The following is a 24785-nucleotide window of genomic DNA, read 5'->3' as shown; positions in this document are numbered from 1 at the left end:
TGATGTTTATGATTGATTTACAAGCACTTAAATGTGCAGTTCACTGGATGCTCATAAACTGAACACACATGTGTAATCAGCACCAGACCAAGAAGTAGACACGGCTAGTTCCCAGACACTTCCTCATGATTCCTTCCAATCTGTACCGTTCCTGCTGAAGGGTAATCACCAGCCTGACTTTAGTAGTTCTGTATGGTATTATTCTTTATGCAAATGGCTTGGTACAATGCATGTGTCTTCTGTCCTTCACTGAATATCATGTTCATGAGACTCATTCATAAATGTGTGTATGGCAAACTATAAAGTTTGCCGTTCTAGTTGCTGTATGTTATTCCATCTTGCAATTACCACAGCTTCTTTATTCAGTGTACTGTTGATACACATCTCAGTGGTTCTCAGGCTTTGGCTATTATGAACTTGCTGCTACGGCCTCTCCACTCCACTGTGAACATACATCCTTGCATTTTTGTTGAGCACATACCAAGGGGTGGAATTGATGGGTCATCTTCAAAAGTTTTTAAAAAGTTTTAAACGATCTTATAAATCCATTGAGGGCTGCACAGATTTGAATGTTTTAATGTTGTGACAAAATGTCTCATTCTTAATGCTCAGTTAATGTAGTAGCTTAATTCAGGGAACTGTTATGAGACAGGTCAGTTCTTATCCCAGGAACTTTGCTGCATCCACCACGTTGAGCAGTTGTTAATGTCTCAGAGCTGCTGTTTTTCAACACTAAATTTATGATGTGAATGATGATTAGCTAAATAATTAGAAAAGATTTTGCAATAAAAGCATGCAAAATATCATTAAATACTTCAGTATCCTAGAAGCTAGCACTGTAAAGTGATAATAGGAAAGAAATGATAGGGGACTTTGTCTAAGTTCAAGTGTTTTCTGGCCCATGTGTGGGATTTTGCAGTGCATCACCTTACTAAGCTTTGTCCTCGCTTTGGATTTTCCATTGACATTCCCATGAATTAATAATAATAATAATAATAATAATAATAATAATAATAACAACAATATATTAATAATATATTGCTATACTAATATATTATTATTATTAACAATTAATACATAATTATTATTATTTTGTGGTACTGGGGATTGGGCCCAGAGGCATTCTACCTTCGAGCTACACCTCCAGACTGATTTTATTTCTTATTTGGAAACAGGGTCTCACTAGTTTGATGAAAGTCTCACTGTTTGCTGAGGCTGTCCTAGTATAGGGATTACAGGCATGTGCCACCATGCCTGGCTCCATGCATGAAATTAATAATGCCTTATTTGGTAGCACAGGGACCACATAAGAGAAAATGCTGACAATGCTTTCTACTGTGATTATTTATTCCTGCTTTTCTTTCTTGCCTGTGTAAATCTGGCCTCATGATCATACTGCAGACTAGTTGACTTAATTCTAACATTTACCCCACTAAATCCCTCTTCCTTCCCTTTTCTCTTTGTATTTCACACTTTGGCACTATAGGAAAAAAAATGGAGCTCCATTTGTGTTAATAGGTGTTCAAAAGTCAGGTGAGCATGTTCAGATTTTTGTTGGGTTATTTTCCACTTTAACTCTGGATATTTCCTTTTGATGGATATAACTCAGTTCCCTTCTAGAGGGATCAAATCCTGTTTATCTAATGATAGACTTTTGGGGGTTAAAACTCATTTTCTTTCTGAAAGGTTTAGTTTTATACAGCACCTTAGGAGGATATCCCAAGCTTAAGAAATCAATTTTACTTAGTTTTTTATGTTTCTTTTAAGCAATAAGCAAGCGATTTTAGGTTCACTTTGCTTAGAAGGCAGACCGTCCCGCCTAGGCAGCCCCTCTACCCCCTGACAAGCTCCATTTGTTTTGTTCCTATTGGTGTCCTTGAAACTTAGAAAAGAGCTTGGTGCTGTGGTCGTTGATCAGCAATGTTGGCTAAATGTGCATAAGTAAATTCACTACTCAGAATTGGCAGCTTTTTCTAACTGTGGCTGCAGATGAACAGGTCATTTAACCTTTTAAGCCTCAGTTTTCTTACCAGTAAGATAAATATCAAAATAGTAACTATTTCATAGAATTGTGATGTTTTGTAAATGTGGTCATGCATGTACTTAGTTGCACTGTAAGCATTCAATTAATTTTAGCTGCTCTAATTAGTTATACTAAGAGAAATTACATTGTATGCTTAAATTTTCACAATACAAAATTTCTAAGCCACCCAGTGCCATTCCATTGATAAGTTTCATTGAGTGTTTTTGGCAGGTGTACCAGGTCAGACGGTTGTCTGGGAGACAGTCTGCTCTCCTGGGTGGTGTTGGAAAGCTCAAATTGCAGACTGCTCATTAGTTCCTGGTTGTAAAATTACCAAGAGCTTTTCAGGAGATAGGAGATACTAGACACTGGGGAATGAATTGTTGAAATTAAGCAACATTGTCATATATGTACATTTGAAGAAGGGATGTTAGAAAGGAAATATAAACATGTATAGGAAGATAACATTAAATATATATCTGATCTGAGAGTTGATTGCTTTAAGATTGTAAATAGTTAGACAAAACTAATGAATACCTGATTTTCCTCTGGTATGAGGCAAGGAAATATGTTTCTACTTATAAAATGACCCTTGCCCTCAATGGCCTTGTTCTACCCTAACATGGCTGAGAAACATCCAGTTGGGTTTATGTCAGAGAGAATCATAATCTGAGATAGGAATTGTCCTATAGAGACAGACTTTAAATGAGACACATTTCTGAGCTTCCAAAGGAAAGGTATCAAAACAGTACCTTTGGAAATTGTTTCCTGTGAAGACCTGTCTTCAGGTCTTCACCCAGGAAGGGGTCATCCTACTTCAGGGACTGCAGATTCTCTGGGGCAGAAGGGAGAAATAGAAAGAGCAACATTTCAAAGTAAAATTTAGGGGCTAGGTTATGTAACTCCATGGTAGAGCCCTTGCCTAGAGTGTGCAGGACCCAGGCTCCATCCTCAGCACTGCAAGGAGGGAAAGCATACAGAAGTTAAGTATGTATCTCAGTTAAGATATCCTTGAAATGTAGTGGCCTAGCAATCCTTGGAAATGATCCCTCAAAGTGTAAAAATGATTGTTAATGAGAGTTTGTTAAAATAAAAGGTTCCAAATGCCCTGAGGCTCTTTTTCTTCTTTTTGATACATACTTTATTCCCCCTCATTGTACTAGTACTTCTGGTTTGAAACTGTAGAACCTTCTTTTTCTTAGTGCCACACAAATGCCACTAACAATACTGTAAGCAGTAGCACCGACTTGTTGTGAAGAGCCAGCTTTGCAGGCTTCAGTGTGCAGGATAGACGGATCTTACGGAGGATGTCACAGGAGTCAGCTCACAGAAGAGGCCCTTGCAGAGACCAAAGAGGCATTCATTCATTCAGTCAATCAGTTACTCATTTATTTCCACATTTATTGAACATTAATGTGTGCCAGGCCCCATGCTCTGTGCTAGACATGCTCAGAAGACGGCCTTCCTGTGGCTCATATTCCAGTGGGTAGTTAGGTAGGGACTACAGTTTGAGTTCAGCAGTTTGAGATTCGTTTGAGACCAGCCTGGGCACCAGAGCCAGACCCTATTTCAAAACAAATGAAAGAGAGAAAAAAGAAAAGGAGAGGAAGAAAGAAAGAAAGAAAAAGACAAAATAAAGATGGGTCTGGTGGCTAATGGACTGACGAAGCTTTAGTCAGGGAGGGCGTTGTGAGTAGATGACATTCAGCATAGGAAAGGGTGTAGAAAAATGGGAAAGGACAACTTCAAGAAACACTTAGAGGAAAAAGTTACAGGACACATAAATTTAAGAGGAAGTATGGGGAGTAAAAAAGTACAGCAAAAGTTTCTAGCTTGGTAGATAGAAAAGTGTGAGGTATTGACACATATTTGAATATTTCTCAAGTTAGAATATTCTGTAGTAGCTCATCCTGGAAGTGCGGGAAACCATAAATAAGACTCTTGTGACAGCCTGTCTGTGCTTTTTGGTATTGGGGATTGAACCCAAGGGACATTCTACTTCCAAGTGATACCCTTGGCCTTTTTTAGTTTTTATTTTTAAGTTTCTGAGGTTCTCACTGAATTGCTGAGGCTGGCCTTGAATCTGCTCTCCTTCTGTCTCAGCCTCTCAGATACTGGGATTACAGGCATGCGCCACCACACCTGGTTTATTTTTTAATTTTGAAACAGAGTCTCGCTAAATTGCAGAAGGCCTCAGTAAATTGTTGAGGTAGGCCACAAACCTGCAGTCCTCCTCTCTCACCCTCCCACATACTGAGGTTATAGGCGTGTGCCATTCCGGCTGGCTGAGACCCTGTCTTATGTGAGTAAGACACTTGCTTCCCATGTTTTCAGATGCTTAGTGAACATTGTGTGATTGGCTCTTACCACATCCCCACCATCAGGAGAGCTTTGGAATGTGATTAGGAAACATGGGGTGAAAGAGATGGGATTTGTCCAAGATTGAGGGAAATAAGCTTTGCTTGCTTGCTTGCGCGCTTTCTTTCATTCATTCATTCATTCATTCATTCTTGGTGATACTGGGGTTCCTGGAAACCCTTCTACCTCTGGGCTACACTCCCAGACCTATTTTATATATATATATATATATATATATATATATATATATTTTTTTTTTTTTTTTTTGGAAACTGGGTCTCTTAAGCCAGCACGGCTAACTTTGAACCTGCACGATCCTCCTGTCTCTGCCTCCCAAGCGCAGGGATTACAAGCGTGCACCACCACTCCCAGCCATCTTTCCTTTTTTTTTAAGCTTAATTTTTTATAAGATTAAATTTCTCCTATCCACTGTTGTTGCCCCAGAAGCTCATGCATAATTGGTGCATAAACTTATTTGTTTAAAAACAATTGGTAAATCTAAATAGAGTGGGATTTTTATGCTGTGCAATGAATTATCTTTTACAGTCATTATACTTTCTAGAATGTGCAAAGAAAATTACATCTAAAGATCACAAAACTATGTAGGAGAAACCATATGCCTTTAAACTAGATTCAGAACGACCCCAAATGCCCTTTATACAAAATTGAGGCAAATTTTTCTTTGTGCTAATATTACTAAGACCTTCTCCATTTTATGATGTAATCAGATTCCACTGAAATGAGCATTAAATCAAAACATTGCTAGCCTTGTAAATATGAATAAAGAGTAATCTTTTTGAGATATGAGACCAGAGTTGTTGCATTTAGAAGCAATTTAGCACCAGCTCCTCAGAAGTTGAGGGCTCACATCTGATGGGTTCTAGAGAGGCGGGGAGGGTCAAAGCATCCCAAGTCTGAGGTTTTGCAGCAGGAATCCACTGTAGGATTTTTTAAAAGGAGAGACCTGAGGGCGTTAAGTCTTGAAACGATCACTTCATCTTAGCTGGTGTTGAGTGTTTGGAGAGTGACCACTTTTTGGGAGAGATTGAGAGGCAAAAGGAGAAGATGCAGGGTTCTGGCTTGTGGCAGTTGATGGCCTCGCTGGTGTTCTCTGAAGTCATGACGTCCTGAGGGAGGAACTGGTTTTGAATCAGAAGGGAAGGGCTCAATTTCATTTTTGGACACTTAGAGCTTAATGTGAGAGCAATTGAGATGTTGAAAGCTTTAGGAAAGAAAGGAGAAGCTGAAGGAAACAGCACATTTTGCCCATGTGAGGAATGTTCCAAAAGCTGATTGATGTGTAAGACCTCTGTGAAATACCTTAAATACTTAAATTAAGAGCATTAAAGAACTTAAAGGTGGATAAACAGCATACATTCAAGGATGAGAATACTCGAGATTATAGAGAGGTAAAAATCCCCTCAAATTTATAAAAAAATAAGCATGTAAGATTAGCCAGGCAAATGCTGAAAAGAGGGACGACGAGGTTTTAGAAGCATGCATTTTTAATTCATATTTGTCATGTTTTTGGGCATATTTGTAATTAGGTAAATAAAAATAACACACTAGCTGAATTTGTAACAAGTTGTGATCTATCTACAGAACAGACTGAAGTGGAAAGGAAGGATATAAAGGTTATAGTGAAGAAATGTTACTACTGATTGTACAGAAATTTTAAAAAAGCATCAGGGAATACTATAAACAACTGTATGCCCAAAAAAATTGGTAACTGAAATCAACAAATTTCCAGGAGGAAGCTACCAAATGAGTTTGAAGAAGAAATGAAAAATCCAAATAGACTTATAAAAACTGGAGATTAGTGATTTATTATTATTATTATTATTATTATTATTATTATTATTATCTATTTTGTGGTACTAGGGGTGGAACCCAGGGGCTTTCTACCTCTGGGCTATACTACCAGGCCTATTTTATATTTTATTTGGAAACGGTCTCACTAAGTTGCTGAGAGCCTCACAAATTAGCTGAGGCTGGCTTCAAATCTGTGCGATCTTCTCATCTCAGCCTCCCAAGCGCTGGGACTACAAGAGTGCGCCACCACGCCCAGTTGGAGATTAGTGATTTAAAACATTTCTCATGGTAGGCACGGTGGTGCACTCCTAATATCCCATATTTGGGAAGCTGAGACAGGAAGATCACAGATTTGAGCTCAGCTTTCAGCAACTTAGTAAGACTCTCAGCAACCTAGCAAGACCCTGTTTCAATTAAAATAAATAAATAGGACTGGGGGTGTAGCTCAGAGGTAGAGTGTCTCTGAGTTCAATTCCAAGTAAAACACACACACACACACACACACACCTCAAAAAGAAAAGGAAAAAAAAACAGAAATAAAACATTTTCCACAAAGAAAATTCTAGGCTACATAGCATCACTGATGAATTTTACCAAATGGTAAAGAAGAATTAATACTAATACTTAACAGAACCTGGGAGAAAGAGAGAGAATACTTCCCAACTTTATAAGGACAGTATCACTCTTATATCAAAATATCACAAAGAACTGAGCATGGTGGCATACGCTTGCAGGTTCAAGGACAGCCTCAGCAACTTAGTGATACCTTGTTTCCCAATAAAAAATAAAATAGGTCTGGAGGGTGTAACTAGAAGTTCTGTAGAAGGCCTCTGAGTTCCATTCCCAGTACCACACAAAGCAAAACAAAAACACAAAGAAGTTGGCTGTGGCAGCACACACTTTGGGAGACTGAGACAGGAAGATTGCAGGTTTGATGCCAGCCTACAGAAACTTAGATCTGTTTCAAAATAAAAAATAGAGCTGGAGATAGAGCTCAGAGGTAGAAGCCCCACTCCCCAGTTCAATCCCCAGTACCCTACCCCACACACAAAGTACACAATAAAAACGAAGGGAAAACAATAGACCAATATCCTTTATGAATATAGATATAAAAAATTTAATAAAATACTAGAAAACCGAATATGGAAGCTTACTAAAAGAAATATGCACCATAACCAAGTGAAATTTATCACAGAATGCAAGGTTGGTTTGACACTTGAACATCAATTGATATAATAATACCATATTAGTAGATAAAGGCAAACACCAAGTGAAATTGTTAATAGATGCAGAAAAACATTTGACAAAATCAAATGCCATCTCATGATTAAAAGCAATACTTAGCTGGGCGTGGTAGTGCACGCTCTTGTAATCCCCGCGCTTGGGAGGCGGAGACAGGAGGATCGCGCAGGTTCGAAGTCAGCTGCTCTGGCTTAAGAGACCCTGTTTCCAAAAATATATATAAAAAAATAGGTCTGGGAGTGTAGCCTGGAGGTAGAAGGGCTTCCAGGAACCCCAATACCACCAAAAAAAGAAAAAGCAATACTTAAACTTAGGAATAAAAGAAAACTTACTCAGTCTAATTAAGGGCATATATGAAAAACCCACAGCTCATGTCATACTCATTTGATTAAAAAGCAGAATGCTTTCTTCCTAAGAATAAGAGAAGGATTTCCACCATGTGTATTCAGTATCATACTTAATGTAGTGGGCAATTAGGCAAGAAAAAGAAAGGCATCCAGATTGGAAAGGAACAACTAAAGCTATATTTTCAGGACCTTATATGTAGAAAATGCAAAGCAACACACACACACACACACACACACACACACACACACACAGCATTCTGGTAATAAATGAGTTCAGCAAGGTTGTAAGGCACAAGATATATACAAAAAAATCATTTATTTTTCAGTACGTGGTCAATGAACAATCTGAATGAAATTAAGGAAACATCCCATTTGTAATAAAAAAGAATAAGATAGGAATAAACTTAATAGAAGTGTATAACTAATTCTCTGAAAATTACAAAACAAAGCTGAAAGAATTTAAAGAAGAGAAACAAATGGAAGCATACCTCACATTTGTGGATTTAGGAGATTGATTATTATTAAGATGGCAGTGCTTTGAAAAGTCATCTACAGATTCAGTGCAATCTCTGTCAAATCCTAGCCAGCATTTGCTACAGAAATTGACAAACTGATTTCTAAAATTCGTATGAGAATTCAACAGATTCAGAATAGCCAAAACAAATCTTTGTGTGTGTGTGTGTGTGTGTGTGTGTGTGTGTGTGTGTGTGTGGTACTGGGGTTCCTGGAAGCCCTTCTACCTCCGGGCTACACTCCCAGACCTATTTTTATTTTTATATTTTTATTTGGAAACAGGGTCTCTTACGCCAGCGCGGCTGGCTTCGAACCTGCACTATCCTCTTGTCTCCGCCTCCCAAGCGCAAGGATTACAAGCGTGAGCCACCACACCCGGCAAGCCAAAACAAATCTTGAAAAGGAAGAATGATGGAAGATTCATGCTTCCTGATTTCAGAAGTTACCACAAAGCTTTAGTAACAAAGGGTGGTCATGGCATGAGGAGAGACTTGGGGATCAGTGGAGTAGAATTGAGAGACTATAGATAAGCCCTCATATTTATAGTGAGCTGATCATTTCAACAAGGCTGCCAATACAAGTCAATGAGAAAGAACAATCTTTTTAACAAATGGTGCATCAACAACTGGATATTCCCCTGCAAGGAAATGAAGTTGGGCCACTTCACAACCTTAAAACAACAACAAAACTCCTTAAAATGGATTCACGACCTAAATATATATTAAGAGCTAACAGATGAGTCCATCAGCTGATGGGCATTTAGATGGTTTCTACTTTTTAGCTTTTATAAATAATTCTGTGCAAATTATTATACAGACATGTTTCATTTCTCTTTCTTTATAAGCTTGTGAGTGAAATTGCTGGGGGCAATAAAATAACTATGTGTTTAACATTTTGAGGAACTGCCAGTTTTACATAGGATCGGTAGCATTAAACCCTTAGAAGAAAATATGAGAGTGAGTCTTCAAGACTTCGGATTAGGCAAAGCCATCTTTGATACCAAAAGCACAAGCGAATCATGAAAATAGATAACTTGGATTTAATTAAAATTAAGAGCTTTGGTGCTTCAAAAGATACTATCAAGAAAGTGAAGAGATAGCCCACAGAATGGGAGAAAGTAATCATATTTAATAAGGGTTTTTAGAAGCTAGTATAACAAATTATCGCAACTCAATAATAAAAAGACAGATAACCCATTTTAAAACTGAAGAAAAGATTAGAAAAGAAATTTCTCTGAAGGGAAAATGCTAATAGCTAAAAAGCACATGAAAAGATGCCTAAAGGCATTATTAGTCATCAGAGAAATGTAAATCAAAACCACAGAGATAGAAAACAAAACCACAGAGAGAGACACTAGCAGGTATTAATGAGGAGTGATTGGAACCCTCATATACAGCTGGTGGGAATATAAAATGGTGCCAATACTGTAGAAAACAGGTCCTCAAAATGTTAAACATGCCATTACCTTATCCTTCTAGCAATTTCATTCATAGATTTACAACAAAGAGAAATAAAATGTGTCTACAGACCAACTTGTACAGGATTATTTATAAAAATAGCTAAGAAGTAGAAACAACCCAGAGTCCATCAGCTGATGAACCGGGGGGCAGGGTATATCCATACAATGGATTACTCAGCTATAAGAAGGAATAAAGTATGACTCTTGTCACAATGAGGCAAACCTTAAAAACACTCTGCTGAGTGAAAGAAGCCAGTCATAAAAGACCACATGTACCATGATTCCATTCATAAGAAATGTTCAGAATAGGCAACTTCTCAGCCACCCAAAGTAGATTAGTGTTTGCCTGGGGCTGGAGAGTTTGAGATTAAATGAAGAATGAATGCAGAAATTTTTGGGGGGGATGATGCAAATGCTTTAAATTTGATTGGTTAAAAGCCATTGTATTCCACAAGAACATTTGAAACCATTGGGTTATATATTTTATTTATTGTTTCTCAGCACTGGGAGTTGATCTCAGGGGCATTTCACCTCTGAGTTGCAATTCAGTCTTTTTTGCTTATTGTTAATTTAAAATAGGGTCTAAGTTGCTGAGGCTGGCGTCAAACCTGTGACCCGCCTGTCTCCCAAGTTTTGGGGCTGTAGACCTGTGGGACTGCACCCAGCTGATATAGTAACTTTTACTGTGTAGCAGGTATTATGGTGACAGAATTTCTTAACAGTAACTGATAAAATTTAGAAATAAATTAAATAATAATAGTATTAATTGTATTCTTTCGGTGTACTAATACTGTGCTAGACTCTTGGGGTATATTTTGTCATTTGTCTTTCACAACACACTGATTATGGCTTCATATTTTCTACCACTCTCCCCTTGCTTTCTATTCTCCAACATAGCAAAGTCTATATTTGCGAAGTTGTATTAACACCTCAAGGTGTATAGCTCAGTGGTAAAGCATGTACTTTGCATGTGCAAGGCCTTGGGTTTGATCCCTAGCACCCTCCTCCTTAAAATTCTATTTATCAGACCATCAAAAATGCATAACGTGGTGGCGCACGCTTTTAATCCCCGTGCTTGGGAGGCGGAGACAGGAGGATCGCCCAGGTTCAAAGCCAGCCGCGCTGGCTTAAGAGACCCTGTTTCCAAATTTAAAAAAATATATAAAAATAGGTCTGGGAGTGTAGCCCGGAGGTAGAAGGGCTTCCAGGAACCCCAGAACCACCCAAAACAAAAAAAGAGAAAGAAAAAAAGAAAAAGAAATGCATAGCTCTAGCTGGTGTGGCAGCGTATGCCTGTAAGCTCAGTACTTGTGAGGCTGAGACAGGAATATCGCAGGTCTGAGACCAGCCTCAGCAACTTAGCAAGGCCTTTAGTAACAGAGTGAGACCCTGTTTCAAAATAAAAAAATAAAATAGGCTGGGGGTGTAGCTCAGAGGTAGAATGCTCCTGAGAAAGAAATGTATAGATCCTTTTGCTATTGTTAGCAGTTCTGGTCCCTTTTTTTTTTTTTTTTGGTGGTATTGGGAATGGAACCGAGGGGCATTCTACCTCCGAGCTACACCCCCGCCCTATTTTTTATTCTGTATTTGAAACGGGGTCTCACTAAGTTGCAAAGGGCCTCACTAAGTAGCTAAGGCTGTCCACAAAACTGTGATCCTCCTGTCTCAGCCTCCCAAATACTGGGATTACAAGTTTGTACCACCATGCCCAGCTTCTGGTCTTTTTTAAAATTGGTGATTATGAGAGCTTATATAGTTTAAGAACATATTGATAAATTCATCTCTGTGTTTATGATTTTAAGTTTAGTATATCTTAGAGTTGTTATAGTTGACCCCCAATTTGAGAAGAAGACACGTTTTAGTGGCTGGGTTTTTGTTTGTTTAATGTGACCTAAATTTGAAATACGAATCATTGGCAAAGATAATTTTTAGAATCCTTTTTTTTCCCCCCAACTGCAGATATAGCCCAGGAATAGTGAAAATCTTATCTACAAATCCTAATTCCAGTATTTTTTGTTTGTTTTAGTATTATGTGCCAAGAACCTTGCAAAGAAAGACTTTTTCAGTAAGTAAACACTCATTTTTCCTCTCTTGCAATATTAATATTACTCATGTATCTTAATGAATATTTTAAACTTAAAAAAACAAAAACCACTGGGTATATTTTCTTAAAAGTCGTGGAGTAGAAATGCATGGTCTGACAGATCTCATTTTCCAGCCGACTGTAACAACAGGGACTCCCTAGCTCTAAGGCGCAGTGTTCTTAAATTAAGCCAGAAAAGCTATCCTCCACTCCAGCCGCACCCAGTTTTCTCTGCCTCCCCACCCATCATAAGATATTGCTTTCTGCTGGATCAAGTGTTCTCTGCTCAAATGCAAATGAGACATCTTTCTATAAAATAACTGGTTTGAATAAAGTTGCTAATCAAATTTTAAAAATTAAATCATTTAAATGCCCCATAATCAAGCGGGCTGTGCTGGGGCACACCTGTAATCCCGGACCCTGTTTCAAAACTAAAAAGGGCTGGGGTGTAGCTTGGAGGTAAAAGGCCTTTGGGTTCAATCCCTAGTACCAAAAAAAAAAAAAAAAAAAAAAAAAGCTCTATAATTAAAAGAATTGTAAAAATAGAATTCTTTCCTAAAGGAAGAAATTACTCCTTAATGTAAGAAATTTACCTGCAGCATTCAATTCTTCCCACTTTCCTGTCCTCCCAAGAGCACTGCCCTGCTCTTAAGTGACATTATTCACACTTTAAAGATGAGAAACGCAGGCCCACCAGCTTCATCCAGGTAGCCAGGAAGCTCTGGAGCAGCGGCTCCCTTCCAGGTCTGTCTGTCTCCAACGCCCTTAGACCTGGCCACCTGTCTGATCCCGTAAACCTGTCTGATCCACACTCTAGCATTTAGGAGCTCACTGAGTTAAGACTTGGTGAATACTTGCCTCTATAGGCAAGACAGACAGAGAACAGCAGGCAGGTTTCTGGGCACTGTTATTTTTTTTAGAAACTATAAAGACAGTAAATTACAGAAACCTTTTCCTCCATTTATTATCTTAGTGATCATTAGAGATGGAAATTTAAGCCTATTTTCCCAGTTTCTTATCCTCTAAAAATCTGAGCATAGAGGCATACTGGGTGTCTCACATAGAAAGCTAAACAGTGTTAACTTACTGGGCCTTGAAACTGACCTTAAATCAGAGCTGGCTAAAACTGTCCCAGGACAGGCTTCCTTAAAACCCCGATAGATGATCTCGCAGCTCCCTCTGGCTGGGAAGATACGGCTGTGCCTCCCTTGCTGCTCTGCCATCTCACTGTAACAGGGACTCCCTAGCTCTAAGGCGCAGTGTTCTCAAATTAAGCCAGAAAAGCTGTCCTCCACTCCCATCATAAGATATTGCTTTCTGCTGGATCAAGTGTTCTCTGCTCAAATGCAAATGAGACATCTTTCTATAAAATAACCCGTGTGGCTGTCCTTTCCCCTCTAGGACTCCCTGACCCCTTTGCTAAGATTGTTGTGGACGGCTCTGGGCAGTGCCATTCAACCGACACTGTGAAAAACACGTTGGACCCGAAGTGGAACCAGCACTATGATCTGTGAGTTGAATGTTGCGTGTGTCGTCTGGAGAGAGAGGAGAAGCTATTAAGAAAGAAAGGGGCAAACCAGTCGCAGACTTTTCACTGGTAACAAGATAATGGTCAGATGAATATGTGTTGCCAAATTTTATAATTTGTATATGCAGACATTCTTGCATTGGGCATTTTCATAGATTTTCATGTTTTCTTCTATAACTGTAAGCCTCAGACCTTTCAATCTCTTGGCTGTTTTAGCAGGAAAAAGACAGGCTATAGTTCATGTCCTAAGGTGCCTCTGTTTTTCAGTGAAACCCTAAATCTAGTTGTAGTTTTTAGTTAAAAAGTGCATTATTATGATCACATATTTCTGTTGATTTTTAAAATATTTGCTTTTTAGTACATATATATTTTTTGTAGGAGAAAATTTAGTTTTGTATGATTGAACATACATAAGCCTACAAATCATTTTAAAAAATGGATTGTACTTTTTGCATATTTTATATGCACCTTTGTGTTTTCATGTCCCTGCTAAGAGATTTTCATCAACGTAATGCTGATGCTTTTGGTCGAATTGCACTGTGTACATTTGGGTGGGACTTTTAATGGCTGTCATATTCTGAGATTCAGTTTCAGTGACAGTGAGGATCCAGAAATGATTTGGAGAACAGTTGTCATTTCTTGTCCTGAAAGTTCATCTCTATGGTCATCTTGCACCGAGAATGAGTGGGGGTTACTGTCTTAGTGTGCTTTTATGTATAAGTGATTCCATGTTCAAACTAATATTCTTTGTTAAGCCTAATTGGTGGGTACTTGATAATGCAAGGATTAGAATATAGTAAACCTCGTTACAACATTATTATTAATAATGTGGTGATCTACCTGAGCTCCATGCATAGCTGCTGTAGTCCTTTCCCCCAACCTCTTGACGTTAGTAGGTATGTATTTTTTGAACGCCTGTTTCTTATGGGATACAGAGCCAGAATTATTTTATAAGGATACTATAAGTCAATCAGATAAAATTTCAGTGCGATTATAATTCAGAAATACACCTTAAAATGAGTTTGCTTGTTCTTTTCAGATATGTTGGGAAAACTGATTCTATCACCATCAGTGTGTGGAACCATAAGAAAATTCACAAGAAACAGGGAGCGGGCTTCCTGGGCTGTGTGCGGCTGCTCTCCAATGCCATCAGCAGATTAAAAGATACTGGCTGTAAGAACCAAATGCTCTTCTGCCTCTTAACGCAACTGAAGAAAGCTTAGGAGGCATCAATTTTTGCTTTTTTTGTTTTGAATGCTGAATACAGAATTCCTGCCTTCCTCCCTAGTTAACTTTCCTTGGGTTAAGTTTTGAATTGTTTGTTTGCAGACCAGCGTTTGGATCTATGCAAACTAAATCCCTCAGATACTGATGCAGTTCGTGGCCAAATAGTGGGTAAGAACTTTCTCATCTGTATAAAGGATGCTCTTACAGAACTTAACATTCAGCCCTTCGTCACTGAGGACGTAGGCACCGACAATGGTGACAGACGTCAAAGGACAGACCACATATGGGCCAGCTCTTCAGCACTAAACTCTTCGATCATGTGTGGTTTTTATTATCTAATTCTCTTCATCCTGTCATTTACAGTTGAGTTAATGTGACTCTGGCTATTACAGGAAGATTTAGGGTTATAATTTTAAATGTCACTCTGATCATCACATTAATGGGCAATTCGTCATTCAAGGTAGATGTTAAGAACAGTGGCCATATATGCAAGATCTGGGACCACAGTTTCCTTGGGAAAAATGTAAAAAGCAAAGATGATTTGTGACAAATTCCATGAAATGTGATTCATAGACTCAAAGGATTACATTATGTAGAGTGAACAATTAAAATGTGGGATTGTTACACAGTGTTGACAAGAGGCATTCTGTTGGAATGATTTGTCTATCAAGTAGCTTATCCTGTTTCCCACACCATATTTATTGGTATTTTAGGGTAATACAGATGTTGACGGTATACATTACAAGGAATCAAAGAAAATCACAGCAGCACATCAGAGTAACTTTCTAACTCTGATCTTTTAGGGATTGTCTCAAGTAGACTTGGTTTTAGACAAATGAACAATGTGTGTACATCCTGAAAAATGGTCCTAATGGCCAGGCGTGGTGGCGCACGCTTGTAATCCCCACGCTTGGGAGGCTGAGACAGGAGGATCGCGCAAGTTCGAAGCCAGCCTCAGCTACTGAGTGAGGCTCTCAGCAACTTAGTGAGACCCTGTTTCCAAATAAAGTATAAAATAAGTTTGGGAGTATAGCCCGGAGGTAGAAAGCCTCTGGGTTCTACCCCCAGTACCACCAAAAAAAAAAAAAGTCCCAATGAAAAAATTCTCATTACTTTTCCATTTGTGATTTCTTCCTTTCTTTGTGGAGGGACCTTCCAGGGGGAAAAAACAAATAACTAATAACAAATTTATAAATAAGTTTGTTGTACAAGCTGGATATGGTGGTGCACACCTGTAATCTTGGTACTTGGGAAGCTGAGACAGAAGGATTGTGGGTTCACGGATAGCCTCAACAACTTAGTGAGACCCTGTTTCAAAATAAATAAAAAATAGAGTTGAGCATGGTGACGCACACTTGTAATCCCAGCATTCGGGAGGCTGAGACAGGAGTAAGTAAGTAAGGACTAAGTAGCCTCAGCTACTTAGTGAGGATTTATGCAACTCACTGAGACCCTGTTTAAAAATAAAGAATAAAAAAATAGGCTGGGGATGTAGCTCAGAAGTAGAATGCCCTCTAGGTTCCATCCTCAGTACCTCAAAAAATTAAAAAATAAATAAAAAATAGGGAGGGGGTATAGCTTAGAGGTAGAATGCCCCTGGGTTCCATTTCTTGTACCACAGTAAGTAAGTAAATATATATATAAAATTTGTTGTTCATAGTAGAGCTAGAGCATAAACATTTAGTTTGATCTAGACTTTGCAGATATTAAAAACAGTCTCTTATTAAACATAAGTCACAGTCTTAAGAAATAATGTAACTTAAGAGAATGTAATATTGCATCCTGTTATTTTTGGGATATAGATAAGAAACACAGCACCCTTTCTGTTCCATGTTTTCAAGACTATTCCAAGTGGTATGTGGTATATGCAACTACAGGAGTAAAATTTTTCATATTGCAAATGTAGGATCTGTGTGTGTGTGTGTGTGTGTGTGTGTGTGTGTGTGTGTACACATGTGCCCTTTTTTTAATGCTTCAGTACCTAAATTTGTAAAGTGTCAGTGACTCACTGTACTACAATTGTATAAAACACCACAGGATTTTAATGCAACTTATTCTTTTCTGTTTTAGTTAGTTTACAGACACGAGACCGAATAGGCACTGGAGGGTCAGTGGTGGACTGCAGAGGACTGTTAGAAAATGAAGGGTATGTATAACCACGGTGACACCGATCTAGTTCTCTGCTGCCTTCAGTTCTTAGCATGTAGGAGAGTAACCTTCCTACCATATGTCGTTGTGCATTAAGGTGCACTGAAGGACTTTGGGATAAAACTATGATCCAGTTTATTTGTTTATAAGGAAAGCTGTACCAACTACTGGGGCTGTGCCCTAAAGACTCCGGATCCAACCAGATGTGATGGAGTACTTCTGAGATGGGAGGATCGTAGGTTCAAGGACAGCCTCAGCAATTTAGTGAGGACTTCAGCAACTTAGTAAGACGCTGTCTCAAAATAAAAAATAAAAAGGACTGGAAGTATACCTTGGAACTAGAATGTCCCTGGGTTCAATCTCTAGTACCACACACACAAAAGTTTAATAAAGATTCAGGATCCAGTTTAGGGAGATTCCCATGGGCCACAATGGGCCAGTTTGAGCATCAGTAAGGACTATCTCTGTAATACACTAGAATATACCCAGTATATTAAAAATTCATGAACTCATACATGACACTAAGTAGGAGAAATCCTAAAACACTAAGAGAAACAAAACAAAATTAAAGCACTCATTGGGCACTGTCACAATTTTGCTATCCCCCATCAATTAATGGACCAAGGCAACAATCATTACTAGTTGCTAATGACCTTTCAAAAGAGAGATGATCTGAAGTAACATAGCTCTTGGAAATGCAGGGGATGAGGACTCTTGTCAGATAGCCCAAGGAATGCCATAAGCGGCTTCCGGGATGGGGTATCTATAAGGCAGGCTGCTCAATGTCTTCAAATACACTGCAAGAAAAAATAAATAAATAAAAGGAAGAAGGAAGAGCCTATAAATGAAAGATCAAAGAGACCTAAGAGACATGCTCCCATGGCTTCCAAGTGCAATGTGTGGACTTGGGTCAGCTCCTGACTTGTGAGGCAGTTGGAGAAATCTGAACACCGACTGGCAGTTGATGATTTTTTTTTTTTTTCAGAAAAATTCTTTGAGTCATAATAATGGAAAAAGTCCTTATCTTTTATGATAAAATGTTGGGATTGGTTCCAAAATCACCCACTGAAGGGGAGGACTTGGAGAGCAGACAGGTGTCAGTCCTCATTGTAGCTGGCTAGTGGGTGCAGGGGGTTCATTGTTCTTTTCTCAATTTGTATATATTTGAAAAGTTTCAATATAAGAAGTTTTTTAAAAGGACTTGCTTTTTTTAAGTATATGTGGTACTGAGAACTCAACCCAGAGTCATTCTTCTGCCCCCCCCCTTTTTTTTAACAGGTCTGGAGATGGAATCCAGGGGCATTTGACACCCTCTGCCTTATTTTTTATTCTTTTATTTTGAAACAGGGTCTCACTGAGTTGCAAAGGGCCTCACTAAGTAGCTGAGGCTGTCTGCAAACCGTGATCCTCCTCCCGAATACTGGGATTACAAGCCTGCACCATGCTTCCCTGCCCGGCTTCCCTGTCCCCCTCATCCCTTTTTGAAACAGGGTCTTGCTAAGTTGCTGAGGCTGGCCTCTAACTTGTGATCCTCCTGTCTCTGAGTAGCTGCAATTACAGGTGTGTATCACCATGGCCAGCCCTAATGATAGTTCAAATGTGGCTCCCTTTGGTTGCCTCTTCTTTCTTTGTTTTGTTTTTTTTTTTTTCATGTTGGGGATTGAACCCAGAGGCATTCTACCTCTGAGTGAGACCCCAGCCCAATTTTATTTTTTATTTTTATTTTGAAACAGGGTCTCACTAAGTTACTGAGGACCTTACCAAATTGCTGAGGCTGGTCTAGAACCTGCAATCCTCCTTTCTCAGCCTCCCAAGTACTAGGATTAAAACCATATGCTGCTATTCCCAGTTTGTCTTTCTTTTTAATTTGGACTTGGTGAATTTTAGGAAAGTAAGCACTTGGAACACTCAATTGTTAAGGGAAAATAGAAGGAACATGTGTGACAGTTCTGTGTGGGATGTGGAGGTGTGCCGCTTGTGCAGGTCCACAGCATTCCCGCACCTGCTGCACCCTTCTCCCTCCTAGAACCGTGTATGAAGACTCGGGCCCCGGAAGGCCACTCAGCTGCTTCATGGAGGAACCAGCCCCCTACACAGATAGTACTGGAGCTGCCGCAGGAGGAGGGAACTGCAGGTTTGTGGAATCCCCGAGTCAAGATCAAAGACTTCAGGCACAGCGACTTCGAAACCCTGAGGTGCGAGGTTCACTACAGACACCCCAGAACCGACCACATGGCCACCAGTCGCTGGAACTGCCGGAAGGCTATGGTGAGGGAAGGTGCCCTGGTGTCTGCACTATTTCAGAAAGCTTGGATTTTTTAAACCCTTTTGTAGTAACCCGTTCACGCCTTCACTGGTGTTCAGGTGGCTGAGCCATTCGGTGTATGGCTGTGTAGGCAAGTACCTAGGGGAAGGAGGTGGCAAATTTGGCTAGTCATAAGTCACCAGCAGTGACTCAATCTCAGTTTAGAAATTGGGTGCAAATTTCAGGCATATTAATATCAGAGAACCCAGTGGTGCATAAGTAAGTGAGGAATTTGCAGCGCTCTGTGATTTGAATGTGGGAAGGACAGTAAGGGGACGGAGGCGACCATCACCACGAGAGGAAGGCGAAGGGGAATATGATTTGGGTGTGCAGGCAGTCCAGAATCGGGAGCATGCCAGAGACGACAGAGGTGAAAGGCGGCCTGGAAGCGGCAGAAGGCACAGGGGCGCCTCCTCCGGGGCACTTGAGGAAGGAGGAGGCGTGCGAACGCTGGGGCTGCACCTCCAGGGAGCCAGGCAGGAGCTCACCACAGCCCGTTCAAGTCCTTTGCTCTTGAAGTCAAAGAGTGTTGACAGGAGGGTCAGAATCTGTGCGAAGAGGACTCGAGGACTGGTTGTAGATTGTCCGTGGAATTGAACTTGTCTAATTGTGTTCCCTAATTTCTTATGCAGAACAAAGAACGACAGTACAGGGGCAAGTTTACTTTTTGCACACACAGACTGGCGTTAGCACGTGGCATGACCCACGGATACCCAGGTAGGTTTTCTCCAGCACACGCCCTCTGAGCCAGCCCTCTTCTCGATGAGTGGCTCCTGGCTCAAACTGACAGGATGGATGAGTGAAATACAACGACATCTGGGATTTGCTCTAAATAAATCTGGGTGAGGGTGCAAATGGGAAATACTTGAAACAAGGTTGACCATGAGTTGGTGATGGTTGAAGTTGGTTACTTGGCAGTTCTTTACCGTCTTTCTCCAGTTTTTTCTATGCTTAAAAATTCCCATGATTTATAAGTGAAAAAGGAACTATAAGGATAAAACCCTTTTATCCTTTCTTCTCCATTCCTGTCCCTCTTGCTCAGCCCTTTGGGGCACATCCCTGGGGGAATAAGCTTTTCTGTATGAATGCCTTCCACAGGGCCATACAGCTGAGCCCAGCTCAGATATAGTCCCACCCCACCTCATGACATAGTTCACTTTTTTTTTCTTTTTTTCTTCTTTCCTTTTGTTCTTTTAATTTTGCTTTGTGTTTTTTTTTCCTTTTTTCTCTTTCTCCTTTTTAGACTGGCATTGCTACCTAATAAGATTTTTAGTAATGCTCATTTCCTTTTTATGCATAATTTGTCTCACCTGAGAATAAGCTGCCTATCTTCAGCTTTCTAAGTCTACATTGAATTTACAATTTGGTATCTATAATTAGAATGGAAATATTACCTGCAAATGAATGCGGCGTCTCTTGTCCCTGCTGGAAGAAGTGACAGGCTTTTGTGTTAATTACAAAAGCATCTTGGTCAGTAATTCTGTGCTTACATATTCTGTGGATTGTGCTGAAGTAATTAATCAAGAGCCTAGAAGTGCGAACACTTGCTTAACAAAAGCCAACTTGAAAGCTGGTCCTGTCCAGCTGCCCAGGACTGCCAGTTTTCCAGTGTGTGTTCCACATCCCCCTCAACCTGACTCCCCGGGGCCCTCTGGAGCTTTTCATGAAGAGACCTCTCTGAGCTTGAGCATTTAATGTGACTTGTGTGTTCAGATGCTCCCTGCTGGTCTGGTGCTCTGTAAGAAATGATACTCCGGGGGTCGACCCTGGTGCTTACTCCTCTGTGTTCATGTGGCTAAATCTCTCTGTTATCTTCCGTTTTGGTAGAGACCTTAACAGTGTGAATTGTGATGAACTCGGACCACTGCCACCAGGTTGGGAAGTCAGAAGTACAGTTTCTGGGAGAATATATTTTGTAGATCATAATAACCGAACAACCCAGTTTACAGATCCAAGGTTACACCACATCATGAAGTAAGACTTTTAAACAAATCTTCGTTGACCTCTGCCATTTACAGATGAATGTTTTCTTGCACTACTATTTTTTTTTCTTAATTTACTGTATTGTTTGTTGGACAATGAGCTTGAAAAAAGTAGGGAAATGTTTGTTGGACAATTGTATTATAAATTTTGGTACTGGGGATTGAACCCAGAGATTCTCTACCTCCAAGGTACATCCCCAGCCCTATTTTATTTTTTTATTTTGAAATGGTCTTACTAAGTTACAGATGGTCTCATTAAGTTGTTAAGGCTGGTCTTAAACCTGCAATCTTCTTGTCTCAGCCTCTCAAGTATTGGGCTTATAGGTGTGCCCCCACCCCAATGCCTGGCATAATTTAAATTCTTTTTTTTTTCTTTTGTGATACTGAAATTGAACCCAGGGACATTCTACGGTGAGCTACATCCCTAACCCTATTTTTTTATTCTTTATTTTGAAACAGGGTTTCACGAAGTTGTAAAGGGCCTTACTAAGTAGCTGAGGCTGGCCACGAACATGAAATCTTATTGTCTCAGCCTCCCAAGTCCTGGGATTACAAGTATGCGTCACCATGCCCAACTTAATTTAAATTCTTAAATTTAAATCCCAGAAACACACACACACACACACACACACACACACACACACACACACACACTTTTCTTTTTTTGCATGGGCACTGTTGAGGCCTTTTTTTTTTTTTTTTTTTTTTTTTCCGGTGGTACTGGGGTTCCTAGAAGCCCTTCTACCTCTGGGCTACACTCACAGACCTATTTTTTATATTTTTATTTGGAAACAGGGTCTCTTAAGCCATCGCGGCTGGCTTCAAACCTGCTCAATCCTCCTGTCTCCACCTCCCAAGCGTGGGGATTACAAGCGTGCGCCACCATACCCGGCAAGGCCATATTTTTTTTGCTGCCCTTTCCTACTTGCAGCCTAAACCAAAGTCCCCGGGATGGCAGTAGTAGCATGCAGCGCTCTGGCTGATGGAGAAGCGAGGCCTTTCCTGAGGGCCTGCACAGCACATTCCGGAGAGGCTGCTGTAGGAGCTGCTGCTGCTTGCCAGAGGCTTCCCTGTGCCCTCCAGGCCTGAGCAACTTAGGGCTGGGCACAATCTGCACCCCACATTCAGTATTCCAGGCTCATTGTGTTCTCTGGACAGAACATCACACATAGTTCTCCTAAGTGGCAGCTGGCATTAGTGGCAAAATTTGAACAAGGCAAATGCCACATTGCCACTTTACTGGTCCTGGGCCCCATATTTCCCTGATATTTTGCCTTAATGAGCAGGCTTAGGAGTCTCCGGGTGATCAAACCGAGGCATGGTTACCACTGGATTTCATTCAGGTTGTTTGCTCTTGTGCTCATTGCTGTCTTCCACTATTGTCTCGTGTGTGTGTGTGTGTGTGTGTGTGTGTGTGTGTGTGTGTGTGTGTGTGTGTTGCTGGGGATTGAACCCAGGAATATTCTACTTTTGAGCTGTACCCCAGCCTCAGCCCTTTTTATTTTAAAACAGAATCCTGCTGGGCGTGGTGGCACATGCCTGTTAATCCCAGTACTTGGGAGGCTGAGACAGAAGGGTGCAGTTTTGAGACCGGCCTCTGCAAGTTATTAAGACTCTCAGCAACCTAGTGAGACTGTTTCAAAACAAAAAATAAAAAAAGAGCTGGGGTGTGGTTAAGCATGATGGCACACACCTGCAATACCAGTACCTGAGAGGCTGAAATAGCAAGTTGAGACTAGCCTCAGTAATTTAGCTAGACCCTATTTCAAAATAAATAAAATAGGGCTGGGGGCATAGCTCAGAGGGAGAATGCCCCTGGGTTTAATCCCTAGCACCCCCTCCCCGCAAAAAAAAAAAAAAAATCCTTCCTAAGTTGTTGAGAGTATTACTAAATTGCTGAGGTCATCTTGAACCTATGACCCTCCTGTCTTAGCCTCTCAAATACTGAGATATCTTTTTAAAAAGTTTATCTAGCCAGATTCAATGGCATATACCTATAATTCCGGTACTTTGGAGGCTGAGACAGAGGAATCATAGGTTCAGGGCCAGCCTTAGCAATTAAGCAAGACCCTTAGCAACTTAGTGAGATCCTGTTTCAAAAAAAATGGGGGATATGGGGTCATAGTGTGGAAATTGAATGCCTTCGTGTTCAATCCTTACCCCCCCCCAAAAAAAAAAAAAGATTTCCTGTCAGCTCGTTTTCATTCTAATACTAAGGTGCATCTAATAGTGTGCTGGTCAGTCTTACTGGTACACAGTAGATGCATAATAAATTTCCTTTTTTTGTGTGTGTGGTAGTGGGGGTGGAACCCAGGGGCTTTTCTACCTCTGGGCTATACTCCCAGACCTATTTTTTATGCTTAATTTGGAAACAGGGTCTCACTAAGTTGCTTAGAGCCTCATTCAGTAGCTGAGGCTGGCTTTGAACCTGTGCGATCCTCCTGTCTCAGCCTCCCAAGCACTGGGATTACAAGCGTGTGCCCGACTTTCAATTTCTGTTCTTATTTGTAGTGATCACGTATGAGATGAATGGTTGCTTTTTGGTACCAATGTATTAAAGTGGATGGTGGCCCTCAGCAGTTGTCTCTCATCTTGGTGACAGTTCTGTCATCAGAGAGAGCTGCGCCTGGCTCTGAGTGGCTCTGTGTAGTGAGCGCTCTGCGCCCTGGCCTTTGCTCATGGAGTGACTTGGCTGTTTCTCTTCTCAAGTCACCAGTGCCAACTAAAGGAGCCCAGCCAGTCGCTGCCGCTGCCCAGTGAAGGCTCTGTGGAAGATGAGGAGCTTCCTGCCCAGAGATACGAAAGAGATTTAGTCCAGAAACTGAAAGTGCTCAGACATGAGCTGTCACTTCAGCAACCCCAAGCTGGTCATTGCCGCATCGAAGTTTCCAGAGAAGAAATATTTGAGGTATAGAATTCAGTCAGGTATAGACTACTTGGGCCTGTGGATAAACACCTGGGGTGATTGTGGGCTCCTTTGTTTGTTTGTTTGTTTGTTTGTTTGTTTGTTTTGTGGTGTTAGGGATTGAACCCAGGGGCATTCTACCTCTGAGCTACATCCCCAGCCCAATTTTTTATTCTTTAGTTTTTGAAATAAGACCTCACTAAGTAGCTGAGGCTGTCCTCCAACCTGCGATCCTCCTGTTTCAACCTCCCAAGTACTGGGATTACAAGCGTGCACCACCACACCTGGCTGCCATTGTTTTAAATGAACTTTCCTGTGGGTGCTTTCTGTCTTAGTGAGCTCTTCTTTCTGTTTAGTATTTCAGGTATTGACTTAATTGCTTAGTGAAATATAGGGTTCATCAAGACCAAGGCCTGAATAGAGGTTGGGCCTGTATTTCCTCCTGTGGTTAACAGTTTAAAACCTAGATGGGCCTGGCATATGGCCCATACCTATAATCTCAGCTATTGGGAGGCTGAGAGAGGAAGATCACAGGTACAAAGCAGCCTTTGCCATTAGTGAGACGCTCAGCAACCTATTTCAAAATAAAAATAAAATGGGCTGGGGCTATAGCTCAGAGGTATGGGCATTTGATCTCTAGTACCAAAAAAAATCCCCAAGGAAACAAAAAAAGTAGATGGCTTCTGAAGTGAAAACCTAGAGATCTGTACAAAAGCGCGTGCTCAGCTGTATTGGAGTCCCCTCTCTGCACCCTGCATTATGTCTTCCTCAGTCTGCATATTTCCCTCAGATCCAGTCACTCACTCCTAAACCTTGCAAAGGATCTTGGGGTGCTTCTCTCTTGGAGAAGTTC

General features: G+C 40.5%; 1 protein-coding gene across 2 annotated transcripts in view; it reads left to right on the top strand.

The window, feature by feature from the left end:
* The window catches only part of SMURF1 (SMAD specific E3 ubiquitin protein ligase 1), a gene marked incomplete at both ends in the record, with an annotated part of 112506 nt that overhangs the window by 72608 nt on the left and 15113 nt on the right, over window positions 1-24785 (top strand). For both annotated transcript variants that reach the window (XM_080702382.1, XM_080702381.1), the window contains 9 exons: window positions 11781-11819; window positions 13239-13347; window positions 14405-14538; window positions 14695-14760; window positions 16663-16738; window positions 18767-19008; window positions 19678-19762; window positions 20873-21019; window positions 23737-23935. In XM_080702382.1, coding sequence (XP_080558508.1) covers window positions 11781-11819; window positions 13239-13347; window positions 14405-14538; window positions 14695-14760; window positions 16663-16738; window positions 18767-19008; window positions 19678-19762; window positions 20873-21019; window positions 23737-23935 — 1097 coding nt within the window. The remainder of the gene's footprint in view (window positions 1-11780; window positions 11820-13238; window positions 13348-14404; window positions 14539-14694; window positions 14761-16662; window positions 16739-18766; window positions 19009-19677; window positions 19763-20872; window positions 21020-23736; window positions 23936-24785) is intronic.

The sequence above is a fragment of the Muscardinus avellanarius genome (genome assembly GCF_963383645.1).
Source record: "Muscardinus avellanarius genome assembly, chromosome: 10".
Classification (NCBI taxonomy): domain Eukaryota; kingdom Metazoa; phylum Chordata; class Mammalia; order Rodentia; family Gliridae; genus Muscardinus; species Muscardinus avellanarius.
This window is presented reverse-complemented; position numbering and strand designations above follow the sequence as displayed.